Here is a 26,302-nt window from a genome sequence, read left to right as displayed (position 1 = left end):
TTCACATGCTTCAGCACATCCGTGATGGCAGCAACGGAGGTTTTATTCTTGTTTATGTAGTTTAAAAACGACTTTTTCCGTTTACAGCGTTCAGAAAATGGTAGCCCAATTTGGAACAATAGATATATACTGATGAACAGAAAATCTATTTTTATTCAAGATTGGTTATCAAAAGGTGTTTGGGCAATTGCCCATTTTGCAGACGAGGAAGGACATGTTCTAGGACATCAAGATTTTTGCCAAAAGTTTAATATCCAATGTTCTAAAAGTAAATTTAATCGGGTTATAAAATCCATTCCATTGTCACTTAAAAACATAGTTGTAAGTGATATAATATATTCTGACATCTCCCCCAAGTTAAGGTAATTATATATAAATGGTATTCGATTTTGTGATGTTAAATGCAATAATAAGTTTCTTAGATCTTCATTAAGGAGTCTTTATTCTCCAAATTTACTTAGACGGAATTACATATTAAAAGATTTCCAAAGGGAAGAAATTGAAAAAATAAGAACTGATTATATCACCTTCCCTATCCCTCCTAAAGGGAAAGAAGTCCAATTTAAAATCTTGAATAAAGTTTACCCGACAAATAGACTCCTTAGTGATAGATTCAAAATAGAAACTGGTAATTGTGTATTTTGTGAGACAGAAGAGGAGGATTTGGACCATCTATTCTTTTTGTGCAATTTTATACAAATATTTTGGTTGGATTTTCATACCTGGCTTTATTCCAGTGGGATTCAAATTACCCCATTTACCTTAAACATGATAATGTTTGGAGTGTTTTTGAAAGAAATGTGTTATTAATCTTGTGCAAGCAATTTATACATCATGTCGTTTTTTAAAGACCAAACCAACACTAGCTTACTGGAAAAACGACTTAAACCCGTTGGTTAAATCTTTGACCTTAGTTAAAAAGAAAAAGGCTGCTTTGTTGTTTCCTTTGTGGAAGATTTTGATTTAGTGAGTTAATAATCTGTTAAATTATGTGACCCCATCTTTATATTTTCTTTTTACTATGTATGAAAGTTGCTAATATGTAAGGAATGTTTATTCTCTGAATCTGTAATATATGGTGCATTTTGTTTGTATGTTAATATTACTATTTTTAAAAAAAGCGTTCAGAAAATGGCCGAAGGTAAAACTCAGTATCCCAGAATCCTTTGCGCGTTACGAAAATTTCCCGGCATGCCGTTCAGCAGAAGCCGAGAAGAAGACGGAGCGTCATGATGGAGTCTGGTGGAGGTTGAAGCAAGCAAACGTGCTTCGATCCGAGCTGAGTGCAGTCCGAGACGCTCGTGCTCCTGAGGAGAACCGCTTCACGAAGCCCCGCGGCGCTCCTTGAGCGCGCGCTAGTTACCTACCTACCTGCTGCGGAGACTGTCGGTGAGTTCATGAGCGCAGTGGCGCCTTGTTGTTCCGCTCCGAGCCGCCATTTAACCCCGTCCTGCAGGCGTCCGCGCGCACCTGGCACACCTGCGCGGGCTAGGCTCACCTCACCGTCTTAATCCCACCTGTATCCGCGCCGAGGCTCACGAGTCCCACGGAGCGTTTTCCCGGAGGCGCGTGCTAACGGTTAGCACCCGCTAGCACTATTAGCCGAGTTAGCCGCGTTAGCCCAGCTGCAGCCGGAACCGCTGTGTTTAAATCCGGGATACCCCCACCCCGAGCCTGCGGCGGGTTTTCACCGCAGGTCAGCGTCAGGTGTTCTGTGAGGTGTCCGCGTTCCTCAGGTGGTTTCGGTGGCTGGCTCTCACTGCAGGAGTCCGTGTGTGCCGACACGTGATACCATCAGCTCCTCCACACTGCGATCGCTTCACAGCGTTCATGGTTAGTAAAGTTTATTTAAACCGCGTTTCTCCTGAACATTTGCAGCTGCTCCTCAAAGTCCACAGCCTGCGGGTAGGATGATGACTCGGGCTGAAATCACTACAGTGTTCGGCTCCTCCACGGCAGGCAGGAGCGGGTTACCTGTCAGGTGTACTGTTCAGGTTCCTTCATGTAGCAGCAGAAAGGCCAGTTGTAAATGCAGATAAAAACAGGTCAGTGAGAGTGTATATGCTCACCTGCTGTGTAAACATGCGTCTGATTCATTTATAAATATTAAATGAACTACCTGCATATACAGTCAGCATTGTTTGTTCTAACTTTTAAAGTTACAATAGTGGACTACACATGGCGTAGAGTAGCTGTGAGGGTGGTGCAGGAGGCTCTGTGGACTGGTGTGTTTGAGATCTGTGGGGAGAGTACGTGTTCCAGGCAGGAGCAGACCTCAGAGGAGCTTCATGGATGTAGTGAAGGAGGACGTGCAGAGGGTTGGTGTGATGGAGGAGGACCCTGAGATAGGAGGAGATGAAGGCAGATGATCTGCTGTGGAGAAGCCGAGGGGAGCAGTTGGATGATGATGATGATCTGTGACTCCAGAATATTATTTTACAGCACAGTTTAGTCTTAGAACCTGGGACTGATGTTCTTACAGAGGGATCAAAGCCTGCATCCAGCCTGGCCAACGTCCGGCTCTTATCACAGGTGGACTGTTTTGGCCTCCAGCAGGTATGAGAATGAGAGACGAGGAGTCAGCAGGACTGATTCATTCACAGCACAGAGAATGATGTGATTGGCTGTGGATGAGCAGGTTCAACTGAGGGGGACAAACACTTTGGCTGCGTCCACACTGGTGCCAACATGAGTGCAAATTTAACAGTGGTGACCATTGAAATCACTCCTGTTGGGACAGAAGCAACTACCAATGAGAGCACAGGATACTGCTGATAAAAACGTTAGACAGTAACCTAGGCAACCGAAGTCTGGGGTTTTCTGGAAGCTGCCGTCTGTCATTCGCAGCGAGCGATCCCGGTCCGAAGGTTTCTGAGAGCTCCGCAGCTGGATGAGGCCGAATGCTCCGGGGAGTTTTCCCGGGATTCTGTGACCTTAGTTTCCCTGAACTTCCTGTCTCCTGTGAGCATTTCAGCAGGTCTGCTTTGACTGTGGCACGCGCAGCTTGGCAGGGGTTAACGGTCTTCTTCTGTGTTTTTGAGTCGGGCGCTAGCCTTACTGTGACGTTGTCTATTTGTTAAAATGTTAATGTGGCGCTGGTGTGATCGTACAGACGGCTCAGAGGCTGCCGTAAAGACGTGGACGTGAGGCACGCTGCAGGCACGCTGTGATGCTGTTACTGCTGCAGTCTGGTGACATGTGAGGACATCAGGTGAACCTGTCTGTCTGTGGCCTGTCTGTCAGACTGCGGGTGGGCGTCACTCTGAGGTTAGCTGAATGTGGGCCAGTTCAAACACCTGACCTGAGGTGTTGCACGTCTGACAGGAACTATGACGCGTTGGCGCCCTGCTGTTGTTGCTGCTGTAATAAGCACAGTTCAGGGGTCGGGGCTGAGGTTTGAGCTGTGGTCCACGTTCACTGGTGTTTTACACGATTACTGGAGAAACTGAGGCAGGTTGTTTTTGTTCATGTCTAAAATAATGAAGTTTATGTTGGTGACATCACCTGGTAACAGCACGAAGGCGTGTCTTAATCCAGGACAGACGTGGATTAAGACCTCGCGGCTCCCGCCCCGGCGCTCGCGGTGTCCTGCGTTTGTCTGTTTTGAAGGTTAAATTCAGTTGTTTTTTTGCTGTAAAATTCTTTTTGAAGTTCATTTTTTGTTTCGTTCTCACGCGCCCCTCCAACTTTTGAAAAGCTGGTCCCGATGACTCTTATTTGGGGGAGGAGCTTAAAGTGTTTGCGTCTTCCTGGCGCTGCAACAGGAACAGACTGTTTGCTCCTCCCTTGCGAAAACGAGCTAACCGCAGTCTCTCTGCCCTCCGTCTGCAGGTTAACCGGTCGCCATGGCGACGGACGTGGGCTCACCGCAGCGCTTCTTCCATATGCCGCGTTTCCAGCACCAGGCGCCGCGGCAGGTGTTCTACAAGAGGCCGGACTTCGCCCAGCAGCAGGCCATGCAGCAGCTCACCTTTGATGGCAAGCGCATGAGGAAGGCCGTGAACCGCAAGACCATCGACTATAACCCGTCCGTCATCAGATACCTGGAGGTGCACACCTGTAAAGCTAATGCTAAGCACGCCGTGTAGCACGTGATCGGGTTTCAGGCGTCACGCTGTCTTTTCTTTCTCTGCAGAACCGTTTGTGGCAGCGAGACCACCGAGACTTCAGGGCCATCCAGCCCGACGCAGGATTCTACAACGACGTGAGTCTGCCAGCAGGGGGCGTGGCAGCCTCTGTAACCCTCTGTTACACCCAGCACACGTGTCATGCAGGAGCTCCCGCCCACAGCACACGCCTGCTGTGCAGCACGGCTCTGTTTGCGCAGCACGAGTTTGTTTTCACCTGATACGAGTCTGAAATTTCTCGCTCTCGTCTCGCCCGCAGCTCGTTCCTCCCATCGGCATGTTGAGTAACCCGATGAACGCCGTCACCACCAAGTTCGTGCGAACCTCCACCAACAAAGTCAAGTGTCCTGTGTTCGTCATCAGGGTGAGCCGCATCACTTCCTGCTCACCTGTTTGTGGCATAGGGATGTTTGCTGTGGCCGTTTGAGGCGTGACTGTTTGTGCTTCCTGTCTGTCTCCAGTGGACTCCCGAGGGCCGCCGCCTGGTGACCGGAGCCTCCAGCGGGGAGTTCACTCTGTGGAACGGACTCACCTTCAACTTCGAGACCATTTTACAGGTAAACAGCCATCCCACTGTCCTTCCCAGTTAAGACTGGTTTGGAGAGGAGGGCCTGAATCACACCTTTAAGTCTCAGCAGGCTTCACTCGTCCCTAACGTCCCCCCTCTCCGTCCTCCCCCTGCAGGCCCACGATAGTCCGGTCCGGGCCATGACCTGGTCTCACAATGACATGTGGATGCTGACGGCCGACCACGGCGGCTACGTGAAGTACTGGCAGTCCAACATGAACAACGTGAAGATGTTCCAGGCTCACAAGGAGGCGATTAGAGAAGCCAGGTTTATACCCAATCTCCCATTCTCTGTAGTTCTGGCCAGTCTGTGCTGCACGCTGTCGGCCACACGGGGGCGCCACCTCCGCTCTCGCCACATTTTGTGTTTGTTGTGGTCGAGTAATGACAGATGTAAGCGTGTGCTGTTGCAACACTGCAGTGATCTGTTGTTCATATTCTACCTGCTGTGGCAAATGAGCTGTTATCTGTGTACACAAATAAAGTGATCACATTGATTATCTGCTCCGGGCGCGCCCCGTGCTGTCGGTGGAGAGGAGATCAATAAAGGCTCCAATAAAGTTTGAGGAGGGATCAATAAAGTAAACTGTAGCTGTTTAAATAAAGGTTTGAACTCAAAGTCTGCACCTTAAACACAGGGATCCTACGTTTCCCATAATGCAGCTGGGCAGTTGTCCTTCCAGTTTGTTACATCATCAGGGTACAAATGACGTCACACAGCAGGACCGTTTGGTTCTGGTTAGTCAGGCTGAGGGAGAGGCTGGGACCAGCAAGCTAAACTTTGACCCCCAGCAGGAACACCTGTACAGAGTGATGTCATCAGGTGTGCCACTCCTGAGTCCTCTGCAGGTGTTCCTGTTACTCTGTCCACCGTCTATGTTGACAATACCAGGAACATTTGGCCAAAGAGCTTTGCCTTTTAGAGTCAGGGCAGGACTACGTTACCCACAATCCACTGGTTTCTCCAGCAGTGCAGTTGTAGAACTGTAGGTATTAGTCCGAGGCAAGTCCACAAGGAAGCTTAGCCTAGCTTAGCTCAGAGACTGAAAAGAAAACCAGGGGAAACTGCTAGCCTAGCTTAGTGGCTAAATAAAACATGAACTTGTACGTGCGAGGGACACCATGCTCATTTAGCCTCCTTGGAGACCGGCTCAGATTGGGTCCAGTTCCTTCAGCCTGTCTGTGATTCTGTCAGTGATTCTGAGTTGATGTTATTGATTGGTCTGTTTACATTTCCAGCTGCACATTAAAAACAGCGACGTCATCCTGAAACGTTGATTCTGTTCATCTGGACATTTTCAGTTGCAGAAACGTTTCATCATCATCAGATGACTTCTTCAGTATCAGCTGACTGCAGGTTTCATGATCAGTGATATGTTCGTTGGTCAATGGTGAGGTTAATTTGCATATTAACGATCATGAAGGTGACCTCACCGCCCATTGTCAGTCAGAGGTGCGAGTGTCAGTCACTGTCAGATGTGCTGTTTATAAGGAAATCTGCAGTCAGCTGACACTCGATGACGACGACGACATGCGTCTGCACTGAAAACGTCCAATGAACAGAATCAACTTTGGGGGATTTCCTTACCTGGAAGATTGAGCATGCATCAAGACACGATGATGTCATAGCGTTTGATTGGTTATGTTTAAATTAGAGTTTTACACAGCAGAGGATGATTGGTCCGTTGCTCACTCAAACTAAACAATGTTCACCTCAGGACAGCTGTTGTTAAGTCTTATTCGCCACCTCATTTCACCACCGTAAATGTGTTTAAATGAGGTTCACACGGGGTTTACAACTGAACAACCACCTGCTGCTGACTCGCTTCAGCCTTTGTTGTTCCTCGTGTTCATGCTAAGCTAGGCTGAGCTCCAGCCTGACAAATGAGCTGAAAAAAACTGGAAACTGCTAGCCTAGCTTAGCACAGGAACTGGGCCCATGGGTAAAATGTGCCTGAGGTCATGTGGAGTTCAGATGGTTTAAACATGATGAGAGTGACCTCTCTAAACTTCAGCAGAGACTTTAAATGGTGCCAAAACCAAAGCGAGTCAAACATAAATGATGTTTTTAGTCTTCAGAGCTCAGCTTCAGTTCTTCTCCTATTTGTGAGGCCGATAAACAGCTCGTCCTCTGCGCTGAAGCGAAGGCGTTACCTGCTCTCTGATTGGCTCTGCTAAACAGTCGTTTGTGCAGAACTCAGGTTTATTTATAGAGCACATAATTTCAACAGCAGTCGCCCTGAGGTCTTACAAGTCCAACCTGAATGCCCCGCCCCTCCACCCCCTCACCAGCTGTTGGTTATGAGACGAAGCACTTTAGTATTTCATAATGTAATTTTATTCTTCACAGATTAAATCTTCTGTCAAAGCTCCTCTTTAACTCTGTCTTAATAACCTCGGAGCCTTGCAGCCTGCTCATTATACGCGGGAGTGGGCGGGGCAGGTGGTGGACATCGTAACCATGGCTCCCTGTGCAGTTTAGGACGATTGTGGCATACGTGCGCTCGTGTTTTTCATGCGCTTTATTCTCGTGACCATCAGCTGATCCCAGTTCCTGCCACCTGAGCAGCTGCTGTGCACCGCCTGCAGACCAGCTCGCTGTGTCTGGTCCCACCTGAAGCTCCTTAACCTTCAAGTTACAGCCGAGTCTGAGTGGGCTGCTGTCCAGGAGTTTCTAATCATATATTAATGTTAATGTGGAAATGCAGCCAGTGTGATCAGGAAGGACAGTCAAGTGGAAAAAAGAATTCCAGAACATAAAGTGTTGCGCACGGAGAGAGGTAGCAGGATATTTTTATTTTTAAGCTCCACCTGTCACATGTAATCGATGTGCAAACGTACAGTGCTCATCTTCAGAGCTCTGACACACAGGAAGAAGACCGAGGCCCTCTGCTGGGCACTGATGGTACTGCAGGAGGGTCACGGGGTCATCTATGATGAAACTCTTTCTAAGCTGGAGGGTGAAGTTGAGCGTGAATGGTCAAAGATTAAAGTGAGTGATACAGATTTGTGCAGCGAGGTCGTTTCAGTCTGAGGATGGCCGACGGTGGTGACTCAGCCGGGTCAGGGTGCTGAGACGTCTGAGCGGGACGTCAGATGGACGTGTGTCTGGTTTTAGGTCACACTCGGTGTCTGCGGCGCGTTTGCTGATGTCGCTATAGGTTTGAAATCCTCCGTCGGCGTGTCACCAGCTGAACGCCCACTTTTTATAAAGCCTTCCTTCACTTGCTGCTGCGATCATGTGCCATACCTGTGGTGGCGGTGATGCCGGTGACCTGGATCTGGACTTGGTCCAGAAACCTCCGTTCCTGGTTTAACTGTTGAGCCGTGTTTCAGGAGGAGCAGGTCCTGGTCCTGGATCGGCCTCACAGAAGGTCGAGGCTCACTTCTTAAATCTGAAGTCAGGTGTCTTCATCGTCCCGGCGCACTCGTGTTTAACCCAGACGTGTTTCAGAAACGCTTTTCACCAACAGGAACGCGTGGACCCGAGCTCACAGATTTATCACGTTCAACCTGAAGCAGCACCTTACAGGAACGACGAGCTCCGTGAGCCGAGTGTGATGTCAGGGCTGCTGTGGGTGCACTCGGCTGGTCTGGGTTCTCTGCATGAGCGTTTCAGAGCTGTAACAAATTTCCCACGCGTAGGACTAATGGAGGTTATCCAAATACCAACAATGGAGGCAGAATAGAATAGACTAGAATGGCCCTTTATTGTCGTTGTACAATGACGTTATGTGTGCTCCACTGTGCAGGAGCGAAGTAGACGGCAGGAACAGTGGAGGTCAAAGTGCTGGCAGAACAGACTTGGTGTGAATAGTCTGTGTGTGGGAGTGGGCTGAGTGATGAGGGTCACAGCTCAGATGGGGGGGGGATTCTGCCTAAACAGTCAGGATGGCCCAGGGGAAGAAGCTGTTAGTGAGTGTGGAGGTGTGGGATCTGATTGACCTGAGGCTCCAACCACAGGGCAGCAGGTCAAACAGGTAGTGGGCGGGGTCTCCTGTGATGGCGCTGGTTTACCTGAGACAGGAGGATCTGGGGATGGCCTCCAGGGGAGGTGTAAATGAGCGTCTGTGCAGCCTTCCTGTTCTCAGTCGTGGCCCCCGAGGACCAAACACCAGCCAGGAGGAGAGCACGCCGAGGAGCTGGAGCAGGCCAGCAGCAGCTCCTGGTCCAGGTTATTCTTCCTCAGGACACAGAGGACGTGCAGCTGCTGCTGGGCCTTCTTCACCAGGGCGATGGTGTCGTGGGTCCAGGTGAGCTCAGCGGAGACGTGGGTGCCCAGAAACTTGAAGGTGGAGGCAGATCACCCACTGATCCCTGATCACTGTCCCGGCTCAGCTGTGTCCTCCACGCCTGAGCCCTGTGCAGTGTCACTCAGCATCCAGCAGGTGGAGCTGTTTGAGCTCCTCAGAGGAGGAGGAGCAGTTCAGCCTGTTAAACCTGCAGATGAAGAGTAACTGAGTACTGTTACTCCAGTACAGTACTTGGATAAGAAACCTCAGATATCCAGATGTGGTGATGTTTGTGTCCAGGCTCGTCAGCAGCAGTGAGGCGTTCAGGTTCACTCGTAGACTTTTGGGTCCTGAGCGAACTGAGACAAACGCGTCAGTGAGCTCGTACTTCAGTCTGTTTTATTAAAAGAAGGAAATGATTGGCCCATAAGGAGGCTGCAGAAAGCAGCTCAGACTCAAACGTGGATGAGTAGGTTTGCACAAAAACAGCTGGTCGTGGACAGATGTGAGGTTGTCATGGTTACAGTAAACAGGATGGATGTTGTTTCACAGGACAGCCGATCAGTCTGTTTCACTGACTCACCTACACGAGGTGCTGGAACCTGCACGTTTAGACTTTCTCCTGAAAATGGTCGATAATATTCTTCTTCACGTGGTCGTCGCGCTCCGTCGTACCCGACAGACGAACCTAAGAGTTCAGGTCTTCCACAGGAGGCGGGAAGAGTTTTTTTTAAACATTAATTTAAACGTTGATGCGTCTGCTGAAGGTCGTCGCTGACGTCGCTCAGCTCAACACGATGTAAATCAAACAGCTGCCGTGACAACAGGAGTTTAAACGCTACGTTTCTCGTCCAGCTGCACGTGGCGTCGCTGTAATTAAGCTGTCACTCTCAGCCTCTGTAACCGACCAATCACAGCTCTCCTCTTTTCCTTTATCTGCTCCCAAACTGCTGTTCATTAGACCAGGTGCATGATGGGAACAGAAACCGCAAGCAGTGAGTGTTGGGAAGTCACGGCGTGGTTTAGAAAGGATGTGAAGTTCAGCGGCACGTTGTTGGGTCGGCGAGCGTGATGTCATTTATTCAGCGTTGCCCGGGTGAGCACGAGGCTGTGGCAGACTCCCCTGTGAGTACTTTTACTGCAGTACACAGAGTACTTCCTGCTGGGTGGTTAAATAATCCCGACGTAGAACCAGAAACGCTGAGCGCTGATCGATCAGCTGATTGATCACCTCCACTCTCCTGAGCGCCCACCCCCAGCTCCTCTTCCCACATGAGTCATGTGACCAGTCTCAGGTGACTGTTAACTGTGGTTCTCAAGCTGTGGTGCGGCGCCCCGCGATGGCTCATGAAGGGTAAAGCTGATGATGAATTGATTGAAAATTGTGACCTCTGACCTGAGGGGCTCCTGGATGTTTCTCTGTGTCACATTATTGATGAGTCTGATCTGTGATTGGTTGCTGGCAGACAGGTTTGTGACTCCTCCCCTCTTCTTTATCTTTAGTTTCTCTCCGACCGATAATAAATTCGCCACCTGCTCAGATGACGGCACAGTGCGGATCTGGGACTTCCTGCGTTGCCACGAGGAGCGAATCCTCAGAGGTAGGAACCGAACAATCAGAGGCCCTTCAGCTCCGCCCCTTGCTGTCATGTAGTCCTCACCCGTGTGTGTGTGTGTGTCTGTCTCAGGTCACGGTGCTGATGTAAAGTGTGTCGACTGGCACCCCACCAAAGGCCTGGTGGTGTCGGGCAGCAAGGACAGCCAGCAGCCAATCAAGTTCTGGGACCCAAAGACGGGACAGAGTCTGGCTACACTGTGAGTCCCCCGCTGACCTCTGACCTCTGAGCCTGATGGTGTGTTTAGGACGCGTAGATGATAAACTGAGGCGTTATCGCTGAAACGAGAACAAAGACTGAAGTCGAAAAAACAACATTAATATAAAATAGAAATTTCTATGAGCACATTCTGACAGGTGTGTCTCTCATCAGCCACGCCCACAAAAACACGGTGATGGAGGTGAAGTGGAACCTGAATGGTAACTGGCTGCTGACAGCATCACGTGACCACCTGTGCAAGCTGTTTGACATCAGGAACCTGAAGGAGGAGCTACAGGTGTTCAGGGGACACAAGAAGGAGGCCACAGGTGAGGGTGGGGCACGCTTAACCTGCATGTTAATGTCTGGCCCCGCCCCCATTCTCACACTGCTCTCTGTTTTTTTCAGCGGTGGCGTGGCATCCTGTCCATGAAGGCCTGTTCGCCAGCGGAGGCTCCGACGGGTCGCTGCTCTTCTGGCACGCAGGGTATGACGAGACCAGTGTAGGCCACGCCCACTTGCCCCTGCCATTTTTAATACACTCTCTTAGCTCCTGTTCTCGCCAAACTGGATGATCCCACACATTGCATCCATGTTTAACCTGAGTATCATTCTGCATGATTGGCCAACAAATCTCTGTGGGCGTGGCCTCAGCAGTTAGAAGTCTATAAAGCAGAAGCAGGTGTGCTCAGGTTACTAAACCGGAGTAATAGCATCACACAGCATCACGACCTTCTGCAAAACGATTGCCACGCGTTTGACTTTGTCTCCGTTGGTGTTGTCAGGGTGGAGAAGGAGGTCGGGGGGATGGAGATGGCTCACGAGGGGATGATCTGGAGTCTGGCCTGGCACCCACTGGGTCACATCCTGTGCTCCGGCTCCAACGACCACACCAGGTACTCGCACACCTCGCCATGTTCTTCATCTTTCTGGCTGCCTCTCCTCCTCCTCCATGTTGGAGTGCAGCTGCTGATGGTTGTCCTGGTTCAGAACCAGCAGGTGGTCCTGGCTCCTCAGCAGAACCAGGACCGCCTGCTGGGGAAACATGGAGGCTGATTCCTAGAGTTGCTCTCTAAAGTCTTCTGTCTTTAACCTTCTCAGCAAGTTCTGGACGAGGAACCGGCCGGGCGATAAGATGAGAGACCGTTACAACCTGAACCTGCTGCCTGGGATGTCGGAGGACGGCGTGGAGTACGGTGAGCCGTGGAGGACAAACGACTGTCGGCGTTTGCAGGTTTTTCTGTCCTCAGCTGATTCTGCTGCGCTCTTTTATTTTCAGATGACGTGGAGCCAAACAGCATCGCCGCCATCCCCGGGATGGGCATCCCCGAGCAGCTGAAGGCGGCCATGGAGCAAGAGCAGAGCAGTAAGTCTGACCTCCGTGAACGAGACATTGTTTGTGCTGCTGCAGACGTTGTTTCAAAGTAAACGAGGTTCTGTTTGTAAGTCGTGGTTTTCCCCGAGCATTGGCAGTCAGAGGTTCACTCCTCGGACTGCAGATGAGGCTCACGCTCAGGAAACGGCTCACCGCTGACTCAACGTCTCAGAGGACAGAAGCGGCTGAACAGGGAGCACGGGCGCAGCTCTCTTCCTCACACAGGTGTGACTCTGTCCACAGGTAAAGAGGCGGATCCTGAGGTGGAGATGTCCATCCCCGGGCTGGACTGGGGCGTGGACGAGGTCATGGGCAAAGACGCTAAGAAGGTCCCTCAGAAGAAAGTCCCGTACGCCAAACCGATCCCTGCGCAGTTCCAACAAGTGAGCAGTCAACTCGCCGCACTTTAAACTCCGCCTCCTGAAGGCGCGGTCGTCGGCACACTGAATGCAAATGTCTCTCTCCTCACAGGCCTGGGCGGAGAACAAAGTGCCGGTGATGCCTCCTTCTGGAGATCTGTCCAAAGACAGGAAGGTGGAGCAGAAAGTGGAGATGAAGAAGAAGACTCAGGCGGAGATCGAGCAGGAGATGGCGGCTCTGCAGTACACCAACCCCATGCTGCTGGAGGTGAGCGCGTCTGCCGCCGCCGGCCGATTGCCCATTCCACTCCGATCGTTAGAGTTCAGCTGTAGCTCAACCTGATTAATCCCACGGAGGAAAAATACCCGCTGCGCCTCGGAAACGTGAAGCATTAACCGTGTTTCTTTAGCTTTGTTGTGAACGCTCGTCACCTTCAACATTTGGTTTTACTCCAGAAGCTGAACAGCGTCTGTTCCTGCCACTGTGGTCCCGTTTCCACGGTGACCCGAAGCCTCCTTTACGCGTCCTCAATCACTAACGTGTCTCAGCTTGTTTTAGGAAAGTGTGAGAATTCCTTTTGTTGCCATGCAAGCGCATCGATAGACGATCAGAGCGGCTATGAGACCTTCGTAGGAACACTGAAGCCTTAATGAAACCTCACGTCTGCTTCCTCACCCTGATTGTTTTTTCTCTCTGCAGCAAATGAAGATGGACAGAATGAACCAGATGAACACAGATGGGAACATGGGCCCCCCACAGGGACAGGGCTCGATGCCCCCCTTCCCGGGCCCCGGCGGTCCCGGGGGCTCCATGCCTCCTGGTCAGCAGGGCTGTCCTCCAAACATGCCTCCTCAACAGATGTCCAACACCATGGGCCCCCCAATGGGCCCTGGAGGCATGCAGCCTACATTTATGGGCCCTGGACAGATGGGCCCACCCTCTGGACCCCAGTCTCACCAGGGGCCCCCTCAGAGCATGATGGGGCCACCGGACATGCAGGGGCCCCAAGGTATCCAGAGACACCCCGGCCCCCCAAGAAACATGGGCCCCCAGGGGTCCCATGGTATGGGACCCAGAGGGATGCAGGGGCCCCCTGGTGGCATGATGGGCCCACCCCCTCGAGGAATGGGTCCAAGAGATCCTCAAGGACCCCCACCTCAGGGGGCCATGATGCCACCTCAAGGGAACCTGATGGGCCCCCAGAGTTCTATGCAGGGGGGGATGATGGGGCCCCCACCAAGGACACATGGGAACATGCCCAACAACTATGGCATGGGCAACATGCAGGGGCCCCCAGGAGGGATGCACGGACCTCCAGGAAACATGCAGGGGCCCCCTGGTAACATGCAAGGACCCCATGGAAACATGCAGGGGCCCCCTGTTAACATGCAGGGCCCCCACGGAAACATGCAGGGGCCGCCAGGAAACATGCAGGGACCCCCGTACATGCAGCACCAGGTGAGCTCCTGTAGATGTTTGGCTGGTCCACAATCAGCCCTGTGTGTGACAGACTGACGCTGACTTTATGTGGTCTCTGCAGGGTCAGAACTCGGGGCCCATGATGCATGGGATGGGGCAGCAGGGGCCAAACAACAAAGGTAAAACTGTCCTGAGTCAGATGTGGCTATTCTCAGGGCTCCTGTTCGGGGCCCTGGCTTATTTTGCCTTCTTGAGTCCTAACAGTCACTGTTGACTCCTTTTATTCATCAGACCCTCGAGGGCCACCTCCAAGCCACCACATGGGCCCTCCGGACCGGCAGGGCCCAGGGGCACCAGACCAGGGCTCAGGGTCATACTGGGGAGACAACCAGCAGGGCCGACATGGGTCGCAGGACTTTGACGGAGGCCAGGATTTCCACAGCAGAGAGGAAGGCTGGAGGCCAGGACCAGGATACCAGGGGGGAGGAGGAGGAGGAGGTGGCGGCCACAGGGGGGCAGGACACCGAGGAGGAGGGAGTGGAGGGAACTGGGGACCCGATGAGCGGTTCGGTGGGGAAGGCTTTAGAGGACGGAGGGATGACAGGTGAGTCCCTGATCACAGACTGTAATCAACGATGGTTGTAGGGTCATGCACTGTGCCTGAAGTCCAGCAGGGGGCGTCTCGTGCTCACCTGATCTCTGAGAATAGTTTCCTGATGAGTTTGTTCCAGAACCTCAGAGTGTGGCCTTGGACTGTTTCAGGTACAGAGGAGGCGGCCCAGGCCGGCCTGGCGGTCGAGGTTACCCCGATGACTACGGCGGCCAGGAGGAGGGTTTCGATGGCCCTGAGGAGATGGGTCGAAGCTGGGACTCCGGAGGCCACGGGAGGCCGCCTCGAGGAGGTGTTCCGCCCAGAGGAGGAGGTGAGTCTGGTTCTGGCGTGCCCCCTGCTGCTGAGTCCCTCTTACTGCAGGCTCAGGAACGCCAGAATCAGGTCCGAGTCCACACAGTCCAGAAAACCTGCAGCTGAGGCTGAACTCTTATTGTGGCGGTGCCTCTTCCTGTCTGTAGGTCACGATGGTTATCGGGACGGGCAGCAGATGCACGACGGGTCGACTCCGACCGGTCGAGAGCGCCCCTCCTCCATGCAGGGGATGGACATGGCGTCGCTTCCCCCCCGCAAGCGTCCGTGGCAGGATGGCCCAGGAACCGGCGACCCGCGAGATCACGAGTCAGAGCGACCCGACGGAGGTGAGCGACGTGTTTTCAGTTTTGCTCTGCTGTAACACTCACCTTTTTAAAAAACAGCTTTTGAGCTGATTTTTAAATATTTTAAAAATGAATCCTCATCCCGCTCTGTGTTGTCGAGCAGGTCGCCCGCAGAGGGAGGATGGCGGTTATGGCCCGTCTGGTCGAGGTGGGCGGGGCGGTTGGGGCCCCGTAGGAGGCCCCAGGAGAGGAGGACCGCCACCCAGAGGAGCACCAAGGGGGGGCCGGAGCCGGTAGTCTTAGAGAAAGAAGAAGAACAAAAGTCCCATGATCCTCCTCTCCTCTGGTCATCCCCCTGCTGGTCCCTGCACAGACTGAGGGCAGGGCTTCCTGCTGGACTAGTGGTCATGTGACAGGCTGAGGCCTGTTCTGGCTCGTGATTGGTGCTGCAGAGACTGTACCGGCGTCTTTTATTCACCTCGTCTGCAGCGTTTGTCCTTTTGTAACAGATTTCTATGTTTGTGTTTTCACTGAGGTGGACAATAAAGATTCACACTTCAAACTCGTCACAGCGACTCCACCTGTGCACGGGGGGGGGGGGGGCATTTGTCTGTTTTGTTGTGTTTGAATAAAGTTCTTCCTGTGGTGCTCCAGCTCAGTGCTCAGAACTCTAAGAATCTCTGAGGCTTCCCCTGAACATTAGAAACCAGCTGTGAAACTTTATTTAAAAGGATTTTGTTGGGGTGGTTTTGATAGCGCGGTGCGGCCATGCTTGTGTCAGGTGGTTCATCGCTGATCTCGTACAGGTGAGCACCTGTTACAGGACGTCAGGTCCTTCCCTGCGTTCAGGGCTGAATCTGGCTCATCATTAATCATAGCTGAACGTTTCATTTCCTGTTTGATATGTAACCTCGCTGTCTGTGTAATTACTGAATAAAGTTTGTACCCCGGGAGCGTCACCTGACCTTCAGAGAAGCTCATGTGCAGCCGACTGCAGTCTTCACCTGAAGGACGCACAGGTGGACGCAGAGCCTCACCTGAGGGCCGTCACGTTCCTGGAGACACAAACGGACCTTAAAGTCTGTCCTCATCCTGGTTTCACGTGGACTCTTCAGTTTCGGCGAGTCGGTGTAGAACCTCTTAGTGAGTGTAAAAAACCTCCTCGGACGACTTCCTCCAGGAGCAGTGTGGTGATAATCAGAGCTCCACGTCAAACAGCACTGATCATTAAACAGTTTGCAGATCTCAGACGTAACAGGAAGCTCGTCAGAGTTTAATCTCCTTAAAATTCAGTGGAACCTGCTGTGGTTTAGTTTAAACGTACTAAAGAGACTTGACGCCTCACTTTAACACAGCTGAAGTTTTTTCCCTTCAGGTTCATTAACCAAAGCCTCGCTGCGTTCAGTCGCCTCCTTTGTTTTCTCTGTGATGATGTCAGTTTCATCATTAGTTTCATAATGTGCTGCTGAAATTTACATTGCCCTCCAACTGAACACTGTGGCTATCAGGCCGTGACCTCTGACCCCTCACACAGGAACTTCCTGTGATGATGCGTTCAAAGACCTCTGCTGAATCTACAGGTGGCTCACGTCACAACATCATCATCTTCACCCCCTGATGTGGTCAGACTACAATGTGCCACATGTTTAGAAAATAAAACACGTGAAGCCAGACAGATGTTCAGGTTGTTTTTAATCTGTGTCAAACTTAAATCACATTTATTTTAAAAAACACAAAACACCTGCATCAGAGGGAAATTCAGTTTTTAGTCTTTGTTTGGTCCTCAGTTCATCACCAGCAGCCTGGCCCTGCTGCAGGTCAAAGGTCAGGCTTTAGTGTTCTCATGAGTCCTGCAGGTCAAAGGTCAGGGTTCAGTGTTCCTCTGCAGTAAGCCATCAGCAGTCAATAATCAGAGGAAAGTCTTGTCGTTAATCCGGACCCTGGACATTCCACAGCAACCCCCCCCCCGGATGCCCGGGTCCCGGTCAGATCGGCATGGTCTTGCCGGTGACGGTCCTCCTGATGGCGGACGCCGCCATGCCCCCCATGAAGCGGATCCCGGCGCTGCCTCCGGGTAGCAGCGACACCAGGCAGCCGGCGATGACGGCGACCTGCAGGGCGGCGCCCAGGGCGGTCAGCACGGTGCTGTGGAGGCTCAGCGCCGCGTACAAGGTACCCCCGAGAGCACACAGGTACACGGCGGCTCCGGGGGAGGTAGGGAGGCCAGCGGCCAGCCTGCTGGGCCCGCGGAGCACCGCGGCGGCCGCGATGGCGAACACCGAGCCAAGCGACCAGAGTAGCGCGAACTTGCGGGCGTAGAGCAGCAGCAGCGGGGCATACAGCGCCGACAAACCGAAGCAGAGTGCGGAAAACGACACGCACACGCCGAAGGCCAGCAGCCGCTGGCGGCGGCTCATGCCCGGCAGGCAGGGATCCGGTTCGGCCGACCACGGCCACGACAAGCCGCCGCTTCCGCCCGAGCTCTGTCCGGAAGTGCTGGCGGACCACGGGCTGGACCACCGGCCGAACCAGCTTCCCGGGACGGGCTCCGGGTCGCCCAGGTCCACCGCGGTGCTGGAGCCGGACTGGGAGATGGTCTTTGCGCCGCCGCCTTTGGACTGAGACAGGTACTCCTGGAGCTGTCGGTTCAGGTCTGCCATGACGGCCCAGCTAACAGGCTAACTGCTAGCAAAATACTTTTTCTTCTTCGCTGGTTGCTCTCCGAGTCTCCCTGCAGCTCAGCGAGCCGCGGCCTCCCGGAGGTCAGAAATAGAACTGCACCTGCCCGGAGTTCACCGGCAGAGGGAGACACGTGACGGGCTTTGTGACGTCACCGGATCAAACCGAAGCAAAGGCCGGGAGTCCGAGAGAGAGAGAACGAAAATTAGATTTAAATAAATAAAATTAAACTGCGATGAAAAGGGAATTCCCCCAGTGTGGGGGAAAGTTTATATAATCAAGTCAAACACTCTTATTTCAACATCAGTGAAGCCTTCAGGGCCATATCAGCAGCTGTCAATCAAACTGCTCTTAGTGATAAATTCACACTCATTATGATGGTGTGTGTGTGTGCTGGAGTCTGATTTCTCCTCTTCAGTCACATGACTTCAGGAAGTTTTCAGCTGTTGTACTAAAATTAACCCTTCAGATGATTGGCTGAAGGACTGACACACACAGCCATCTAGGGTGTGTGTGTGTGTCACTCAGAGCAGCAGTCAGAGGACCACCGGGCAGCAGGTAACACACATGACACACATCTAAACCCATTTAAATACAACAGTCATGATTTATTTAACAAAAAGCCAAAACAGGAAGCAGTAGAGTCCATAACTGAGTTCTGTATCATGTGCTCCTGCATACGTCTGTCATAAAACGTCTGTATAGGTGACAGCAAACTGATGAAAGGACAACATCAAAGTGCAGCTCGCACCAGCAGGTGTGACGTCAGTGCTGTCGTCTGACTGCGTTGGCGAGAGTGAGAACAACAAGCGTAAACAGTCCGATCCCTCAGGAAGTAGCAGGGGTGGACTTTCTCACACGCCGCTCCTCTGTTTGGTTAAATAAATATGACTTCAGATTATTTCTTATTACATCCTGACATGTGACCCAGAATCCTTTAAACATCGGAACTAGGGCTGGGTATCGTCACTGATTTCTAGAATCGATTAAATTCCGATTCACAAGGTCCCGAATCAGTTCGATCCACGATTCGATTTAAATCTGGGAAATTTTGACAGTCAGAAATTCAGATCAGTACATTTACATATTTTTGTATCTATAAAAAGGAAGCTGACACACGCAAGACTTTATCACAGGTGTGAGCATCACAGCAGAGGCCTTTGTGTCAAAGTAGCTGAAGATAAAACGCAGACAAACATGGAGGTGACTTTCCTGTTCTGGATTTTATAAAAATATTCTGCAGTACATCAAAAACGAAAGAAAACCATTATTCAGCACATGAACATTACCTCTGACGTTACAGCGGTTTTGTTAGAGACACGGCTGAGCGTTTTGCATTTTGAATAATTTTAAAAAGTTTAAATTTGTTCAGTATTCAATTCAGTTCAATCTTTATTGGCAGACTTCATGTCCATAAAAACAAGACAGAACCCCCCCCCCCCAAACACAAGGTATAAACCATTAAATATATATATGTATATAAATAAGTATATAAAGCATTTGTAAAAATATAAAACCATAATATACATAAAACACAATTACTTAAAATAAATCAATAAATACACAAACACTTTAACCAGTGCTTTCTCAGACTGGATGAGTAACAGGAACCACTCACTGTCGGATCTGTTGAACAGCAGAAATTAGGTTTTCTTTTTGGAAGAATGTAAAAGGGAAAAAAAACAACAGCCGACAGCCTGTAAGAACGGTAGACTTGTGCGTAACAAGCAAGCGAACAATGCAGAAAACAGATTTTTAGACGGGAAACTGTTCTTGAAGTATACAGAGAGAGAGAGAGAGAGCTGTGCATCATGGTGGAAGCAAAACAGCAAAAGTCAGAGTGAATTCATGACGATGTTTATGTGAAGCTTAGTTCGGATCTTCTTTTGCTGCTGGTTCGGTCAATATTGTTTGGAGAGACATCAAACTAACAGCTTTAGAATCAGCGCATAAAGGGCGTGAACACAAAGCGCCGACCCGCCGACAGATCAGAATCAGCGACCCGTCGGCTTTCAGCCCCGACCGTGAGAAAGGCGACATCTCACTGATTCTGATCCGCGGGTCGCGCTGTGTGTTTAAGTCTCTGTGCAGAATCCGTGTTCCTGCTCTCATTTACTGTTTTAGCTGTTTGGTGGTGGTTGAAATTTTGTGACGTTTCACCAGAGATTCTGGCATTCCAGACAAAATAAGTTTATATTAAAAAAATCGATTCAGGATTTTAATGAATCGATTTTACGTTATCCAAGCCAGAATCGATTTTAATCGATAAATTGATTATAAAAACCCAGCCCTAATCGGAACCAGCATCACACAGACACGCACACATACCTGCTAATCCAATCAGAATCCTTCTTGTATGGTCTGTTTGTTCTGTAACCTCACAGCAGCCATATTGCTAACAAGTTTTCCTGAAAGTATAAATGGGTCTGGGCTCTAATGAGCTAATAATACAGGCAGGTGAGTTTTAAAAACATCCTTCCCTCGTACAGGTGTTTGTTTGAGATCAGCCGTAAGCGTGTTTATTTTAACACGGAGACTATGGCGACTATGTCAGTGCTGTCCCTGCTGGACGTCAGAGGAACTGCAGCTTCTGGTGTTTTAGAGTTGGAGGCTGATGTCTGTGTTTCATTTGTGCTTCAATGGAGGTGTGAGTGCATTCACAGGTGTGCTGTTCTGTGATTGGCCAGTGCAGGCGTGAATTCACCGCTCTGAGCTGCACTAACGTCTCTCTGTGTCTCCAGCAGATGGCGGTCTCTCAGATTACCCCCACCCTGTTTCTCAGTGGGGCCGACGCCCCTCTCAACGCAGGACTGGTGTTGAAGAAAGGCATCACTCTGATTGTCAATGCCACACTGAGCCACGCCTGCCCCGCCTACCCAGGGGTGGAGTGCCTGCGGGTCCCTGTCTCCGACCTGCCGAGCGCCCGCCTCGGGGATTACTTTGACTGGGTGGCTAAGCGTATCCATGGTAACTGTGGCGGTGGGACGCTGGTGCACTGTGCTGCCGGGATGAGCCGCTCTCCAGCACTGGTGATGGCGTACCTGATGCGCTACAGAGGCGTGACGCTGCGGCGGGCACACCACTGGGTCCAGGAGAGCCGGCCCTACATCCGGCTTAACGCCGGCTTTTGGGAGCAGCTGTTGCAGTACGAGAAGAGACTGTACGGGAGGAACACCGTCAGGGTGGCCCCAGAGCCGCCACCCAGGACGCCGCCTGGGACACCGCGGCTGGCCAGGTCTCAGCAGCAGACGGGCCTGCTAAAACTGGTGCCCAGGTCACCGCTGATGTCACGTGCTCAGGTGACATCATCAGCAAACAGATCCAGGAGGGGATCCAAAACCATCAAAGTCTGAAATTCAAACACCTGGATCCTCAGAGGGATCCCTGCACACACCTGGATCCCTGCACACACCTGGATCCCCGCACACACCTCGGTCCCCGCACACACCTGGGTCCCCGCACACACCTGGGTCCCTACACACACCTCGGTCCCCGCACACACCTCGGTCCCCGCACACACCTGGGTCCCCGCACACACCTCGGTCCCCGCACACACCTCGGTCCCGCACACACCTGGGTCCCGCACACACCTGGGTCCCTACACACACCTGGATCCCGCACACACCTGGGTCCCCGCACACACCTGGGTCCCCGCACACACCTGGATCCCCGCACACACCTCGGTCCCTGCACACACCTGGATCCCCGCACACACCTGGATCCCCACACACACCTGGATCTCGCACACACCTCGGTCCCCGCACGCACCTCGGTCCCCGCACACACCTCGGTCCCTACACACACCTGGATCCCTGCACACACCTCGGTCCCCGCACACACCTCGGTCCCCGCACACACCTGGATCCCCGCACACACCTCGGTCCCCGCACACACCTGGATCCCCGCACACACCTCGGTCCCCGCACACACCTGGATCCCCGCACACACCTCGGTCCCCGCACACACCTCGGTCCCTGCACACACCTGGATCCCCGCACACACCTGGATCCTCGCACACAACTGGAGCAGGTCTCTGAGCATGCTCAGTTCTTCTCACTTTCTCCCGGCCGGTTTCCCTCTTCATGTTTACATTTTCACTCCTCCTCACTCCTGACCAAGCTCACACATGGCCCCGGGCCCTGCTGAGCCCACCTCAGCACCACCAGCATTGACTATGTGTTGTTCTGGCTTTGAGTCTAATGATGATTCTGTTCAAATATAAAAGTATGAAATAAATGTAATAAAAAACGTATAAGATTAGAAAAGACTATGCGTCCTCTTGTACTAACAAAAATAAAAACCCTCACAGAGGCACTGTGGGACTTTTTCCTGGCAGATGTTGGTTCTTATATCTCACAGGTACGGTGACACAAAGACGTACAAAACAACAAAAAAAAGCATCAGAAGACTTGGCGATACACCAGTACGAACATGTTTAAATAACATTTCTTCTGCCCTGTATTGTGTATATTTTCTTCTATTTTGACAAAGTGTTCTTGTTCTCAGGTACGCTGCATCCTGCCTGTCTACTTTACTGCATAACGAGGTGACTTTCCCACCTCTGGGGCGAGTATAGACCATCGTGTCCGATCTTGAATAATTTGAATTTGGCTTCAAACACACATCTGATCCTCTCTATCAAAGACTTCAATGAAAACTTCTCAGAATTTTTTGGCATCAGATTTGCAAATTTCATGGTTTTTTTATGTCTTTTTTGTTCCAGATGTCCCACAGCAGCAGGTCTGTGAGGAGGAGGAGGTTGTCTCTGAGCAGCAGCTCTGGAACCAGGAGAGGAGCTCCAGTGTGGACAAGGAGGAACCAGAAGCTCCACAGATTAAAGAGGAACAGGAGGAACTGTGCAGCAGTCAGGAGGGAGAGCAGCTGGGACTGAAGGAGGAGACGGATACCTTTATGGTGACTGCTGCTGAGGAAAGAGAGCACAGTGAACCAGACAGAGGAGGTGGGGAGCAGCTCCTCTCTCACAGCTCTGCTGGAGCTGAGAGCAGAGGTGAGGGAGCGAGCTCCATGACTGTATGCTGTATAATCTCTACACAAAATCTTTATTGCACATGTTTTTGTAATGATGAACGTGTCCCTTGTGTACGCAGGTTAATGTGTCCAGGCTGTTTCTAGATCATCTGTCGCTCTTCTGTTGAGACAGGAAGCAGCTCCTTTAGATTCCATGAATCATGTGAACAGCAGTATCACTGATTAACACGTGATCATTAGTCACATGTTTGTTTATCCGCCACAGGAACGTAGTTATCAACGCGTATCTACTTGAAGTAGTGCGACTCACACAAGCACTGATGACTCGACCTGTAACAGCTCTCACATACCACAGGTGGCGCTGTTCTATGTCACACATAGAACATGCAGCGGTATTTTGAACACGTGACAGATGTTGTGCTAGAACATTTAAAGAAGTTTAAGAGCATGTTGTAGCTGAGTATGTAGTGAAACGGAAAAGTCATCACTATGACCTGATATTGTGTCCATAACAAGTATGAACCGCTGACAAAGGGCAGCCCGGGCCGCATCCCACTTACAGCTAACAATGTGGACCAAGCTCCTGCGATGTTTGCAGGGACTGAGTGACTGTAACAGACAGCCAGACACTTTCAGTTTATGTAGCTCCAAATCAAGGGGCTTAATATTGTAAAGACCCTACAGTAATACACACTATACTTCCGAAGCCCCCCCCCCCCCCCCCCCCCCTGGTGTCCCAACACAGCAGTCCCCAACCTTTTTTGCTCCACGGACCGGTTTATGCCCGACAATATTTTCATGGACCGGCCTTTAAGGTGTCGCGGATAAATACAACAAAATAAAACTAGTACCGGTACCGAAAAAAGAAAATTTATTCATAACACACGTGAAAAGACCCAGGAAAACCGAGTAAATGATAAAAACGATAACAAAATAACGCTGAAAACCGATAAAACCCTGAAATCTATACATTTCACACCTGAGCCTCAACTCTCGCGGCCCGGTACCAAACGACTCACGGACCGGTACCGGTCCGAGGCCCGGGGGTTGGGGACCGCTGTCCCAAGAGACGCAGTCAGCTGGCTGGTTGGGCAAACTCTCAGGCACCACTGAATGTCTTTGAGAGGCTAAAGAGCTCATCCACTGCTCCATGACCAGGACGAAAACCACAATTTTCACTAACAGACACACTCCACTCTCCAGTACCCTGCCAGGGACTTTACCGGGGAGGCCGAGGAGTAGTTGGAGCACACTCTCCCGTCCCCTTTTTTAGAGCTTCTCTTGCCATCTGCCAATCCAGAGGCACCGCCCCACATCTCCACGTAATGTTGCAGAGACTTGCCGACCAGGACAGCCCTTCAACATCCACAGCTTTTAGGAACTTTCATCCAAACTAGGAGCCCTCTGCTCTGTGCATTGCAACTATGTCAGAGATCTCACCCTCAGGGATGGGCAAGTTAGCCCCCTCATCCCAGACTTCCACGACAGGAAGTGTGTCAGTGGGCTTAAGAAGGTCCACAAAATATTCCTTCCCCTAAAAGACTAAGTAGCAATTAATATTAAAAGTAGCTATAGGTCCTCTCCAGCTATGAGTTAGCTGCTTTAAGATGTGAAATTGAGAGTTATACCAGCGAGGACGCTCTCGTTAAAGAAGTAAAATTATTAACAAGATGATCGACCTCTGTTAGAGTAGTGTTCAGATAGCTGCTCTGCTCTGTGTTGGTACAGGGCATTGAAGATGATAACAGTGGGTGGATTATATTCTTAAACTTAGTTACGGCGCTTTCAGAAAGACATCTACTGTGATAAAGTCTACTCTCCATCGCTGTGTAATCAATTATTGTAAAAGTAAATGTTATCAGGAAATGATCAGACAGGAGAGTGTTTTCAGGAAACACTGTTAAATGTTCAGTTTCTATGCCATATGTTAAAACAAGATCTAGAGTGTGATTAAAGTGGTGGGTGGGTTCTTTTACATTTTGACAGAAGACAATTGAGTCTAACAACAGATTAAATGCCATGTTGAGGCTGTCATTTTTAGCATCTACATGGATGTTAAAATCACCCACAATAATTATTTTATCTGAGCTCAGAACTAAATTAGATATAAAGTCTGAGAAATCAGACAGAAACTCTGTGTAAGGCCCAGGTGGACGATAGATGATAACAAGTAAGACTGGTTTCTGAGTTTTACAGCTGGGGTGGACGAGGCTAAGCATCAGGCTTTCAAATGAATTAAAAGTCTGTCTGGGTCTTTGGTTGATTAATAGGTTGGTGTGAAAAATTGCTGCGACACCGCCCCCTCGGCCTGTGCTTCAAGATTTCTGGTAGTTAGAATGACTCGGGGGTGTTGATTCATTTAAACTAACATAATCATCCTGCTGCAACCAGGTTTCTGTAAGGCAGAGTAAATCGATTTGTTGATCAATTATTAAGTCATGTACTAACAGAGACTTGGAGGAGAGAGACCTAATATTTAATAATCCACATTTCACTGTTTTACTCTTTGGTTCAGATGTGGATACTGTATTGTTCTTTCTTTGTAATTGTTTATGTTTAAGTTGTTTGTTGCTGGTTTTTAGTTTGTTTTTTGTCTGTTTGGGAGCTGACACAGTCTCTATGGAGATGGGTTTTTGGGGGGGGTAGCAGGAGGAGAGAAGCTGCAGAGAGGCGTGTAAGACTGCAACTCTGCTTCCTGGGCCCTATTTCAGGAAGCCGGTTTAGAAAACTCAGAGTGAAAAACGATACTCAGGGTTGAGTAACCCCGAACTGTCCAACTCGGAATATTCGGTTTCAGAAAGGCTGATAACAATTAGTTCAATCAACGCGGAGTTGCTTTAACCCCAAGTTAAACGCGCGCACGAGGATACATAAAGCCCTGATTAGTGGAGCACAGATTAAGCGAGTCACCATGGAGACGGAGGGAAATAAGGCGTGGTCAATGTATTTTACAGCGCTTGAGGCCGAAATTCTGATGGCAGCATATGCCGATAACATGCAAATTTTGCAGAAAAAAAGTAACACAGCCTCAGCTGCAAAAGAAAGGGAGCATGCATGTCAAAACATAGCCGACAGAGTCAATGCGTGAGTGTTAATTTAAACATTGATCTAGGGATTTCCACCCATTTAACACGTTATTTTATTATATTTTATTTTATTTTTTATTTTATACATTTTATTTTGTGATGTGATGTGAGCGCAGGTGCAACCCAATAGGCCCCAAACGTTCCTGGCAGCAAGTAAAAATGAAATATAAAAATATAGTCCAAACAGGTAAGGTGTAATTGTATTATGAGCCATAGTGCTTGGTCTGTTTGTCCGATGTAAATCAATTGCAGTTAGAGGCTACATTAATTTTCTTTCTGTAAGCACTTATTGAAATTATCTGAGCACATTACAAGTACATATTTGCTTACTCTGTATGCTCAAATGTGACCCGTTATAGCCAACAGAAAAAAAGCAGAGGCCCGAAAAACAGGTGGGGGTCCTCCACCACCACCACTCACAGAGGCTGAGCAGTTGGCTTCCAC

At 50.5% G+C, this 26,302-nt stretch overlaps 4 protein-coding genes across 5 annotated transcripts in view; 3 read left to right on the top strand and 1 right to left on the bottom strand.

Annotated features, from left to right (window-relative positions):
* Positions 1-1,177: 1,177 nt before the first annotated feature.
* Positions 1,178-15,673, top strand: wdr33 (WD repeat domain 33). Its single transcript, XM_040022091.1, has 21 exons — positions 1,178-1,389; positions 3,832-4,049; positions 4,136-4,204; positions 4,387-4,491; positions 4,589-4,684; positions 4,812-4,963; positions 10,431-10,528; positions 10,616-10,742; positions 10,916-11,070; positions 11,150-11,228; positions 11,527-11,637; positions 11,843-11,937; positions 12,021-12,107; positions 12,360-12,499; positions 12,588-12,743; positions 13,176-13,934; positions 14,017-14,074; positions 14,187-14,499; positions 14,658-14,818; positions 14,967-15,146; positions 15,268-15,673. Exons 2-21 carry the CDS (start codon positions 3,846-3,848, stop codon positions 15,399-15,401), a joined length of 3,279 nt encoding a protein of 1,092 aa, XP_039878025.1. The 5' UTR covers positions 1,178-1,389; positions 3,832-3,845; the 3' UTR covers positions 15,402-15,673.
* A 1,105-nt stretch (positions 15,674-16,778) lies between these two features.
* On the bottom strand, positions 16,779-17,881 carry sft2d3 (SFT2 domain containing 3). The gene has a single exon (XM_040023158.1). It carries the CDS (start codon positions 17,762-17,764, stop codon positions 17,090-17,092), a length of 675 nt encoding a protein of 224 aa, XP_039879092.1. The 5' UTR covers positions 17,765-17,881; the 3' UTR covers positions 16,779-17,089.
* A 115-nt stretch (positions 17,882-17,996) lies between these two features.
* Positions 17,997-21,508, top strand: si:ch1073-184j22.2 (dual specificity protein phosphatase 18). 2 transcript variants are annotated; one of them, XM_040023209.1, is made up of 2 exons: positions 17,997-18,341; positions 20,528-21,508. In XM_040023209.1, the coding sequence occupies exon 2, from the start codon at positions 20,528-20,530 to the stop codon at positions 21,134-21,136; it is 609 nt and encodes a 202-aa protein (XP_039879143.1). In that variant the 5' UTR covers positions 17,997-18,341; the 3' UTR covers positions 21,137-21,508. The 2 variants fall into 2 exon arrangements, with proteins under 2 accessions (XP_039879143.1, XP_039879134.1); XM_040023200.1 differs by having other exon boundaries at positions 20,525-21,508.
* A 96-nt stretch (positions 21,509-21,604) lies between these two features.
* LOC120727904 (zinc finger and SCAN domain-containing protein 12-like) overlaps positions 21,605-26,302 on the top strand; it is a 31,200-nt gene continuing 26,502 nt past the window's right edge. Inside the window, exon 1 of the mRNA XM_040022543.1 lies at positions 21,605-22,676. Within this exon, the coding sequence (XP_039878477.1) occupies positions 22,434-22,676 (243 nt within the window). The 5' untranslated portion in view covers positions 21,605-22,433. The remainder of the gene's footprint in view (positions 22,677-26,302) is intronic.

This window comes from Simochromis diagramma, unplaced genomic scaffold (genome assembly GCF_900408965.1).
Source record: "Simochromis diagramma unplaced genomic scaffold, fSimDia1.1 OVJJ01000385.1, whole genome shotgun sequence".
Lineage (NCBI taxonomy): Eukaryota > Metazoa > Chordata > Actinopteri > Cichliformes > Cichlidae > Simochromis > Simochromis diagramma.
This window is presented reverse-complemented; position numbering and strand designations above follow the sequence as displayed.

Coding starts and splice junctions, on each gene's coding strand:
- wdr33 (XM_040022091.1), top strand. CDS start 3,846: ATGGCGACGGACGTGGGCTCACCGCAGCGCTTCTTCCATATGCCGCGT. Junction 11,229..11,526: donor CTGCTCTTCTGGCACGCAGG/GTATGACGAGAC, acceptor TGGTGTTGTCAG/GGTGGAGAAGGAGGTCGGGG. Junction 14,819..14,966: donor TGTTCCGCCCAGAGGAGGAG/GTGAGTCTGGTT, acceptor TCCTGTCTGTAG/GTCACGATGGTTATCGGGAC.
- sft2d3 (XM_040023158.1), bottom strand. CDS start 17,764: ATGGCAGACCTGAACCGACAGCTCCAGGAGTACCTGTCTCAGTCCAAA.
- si:ch1073-184j22.2 (XM_040023209.1), top strand. CDS start 20,528: ATGGCGGTCTCTCAGATTACCCCCACCCTGTTTCTCAGTGGGGCCGAC.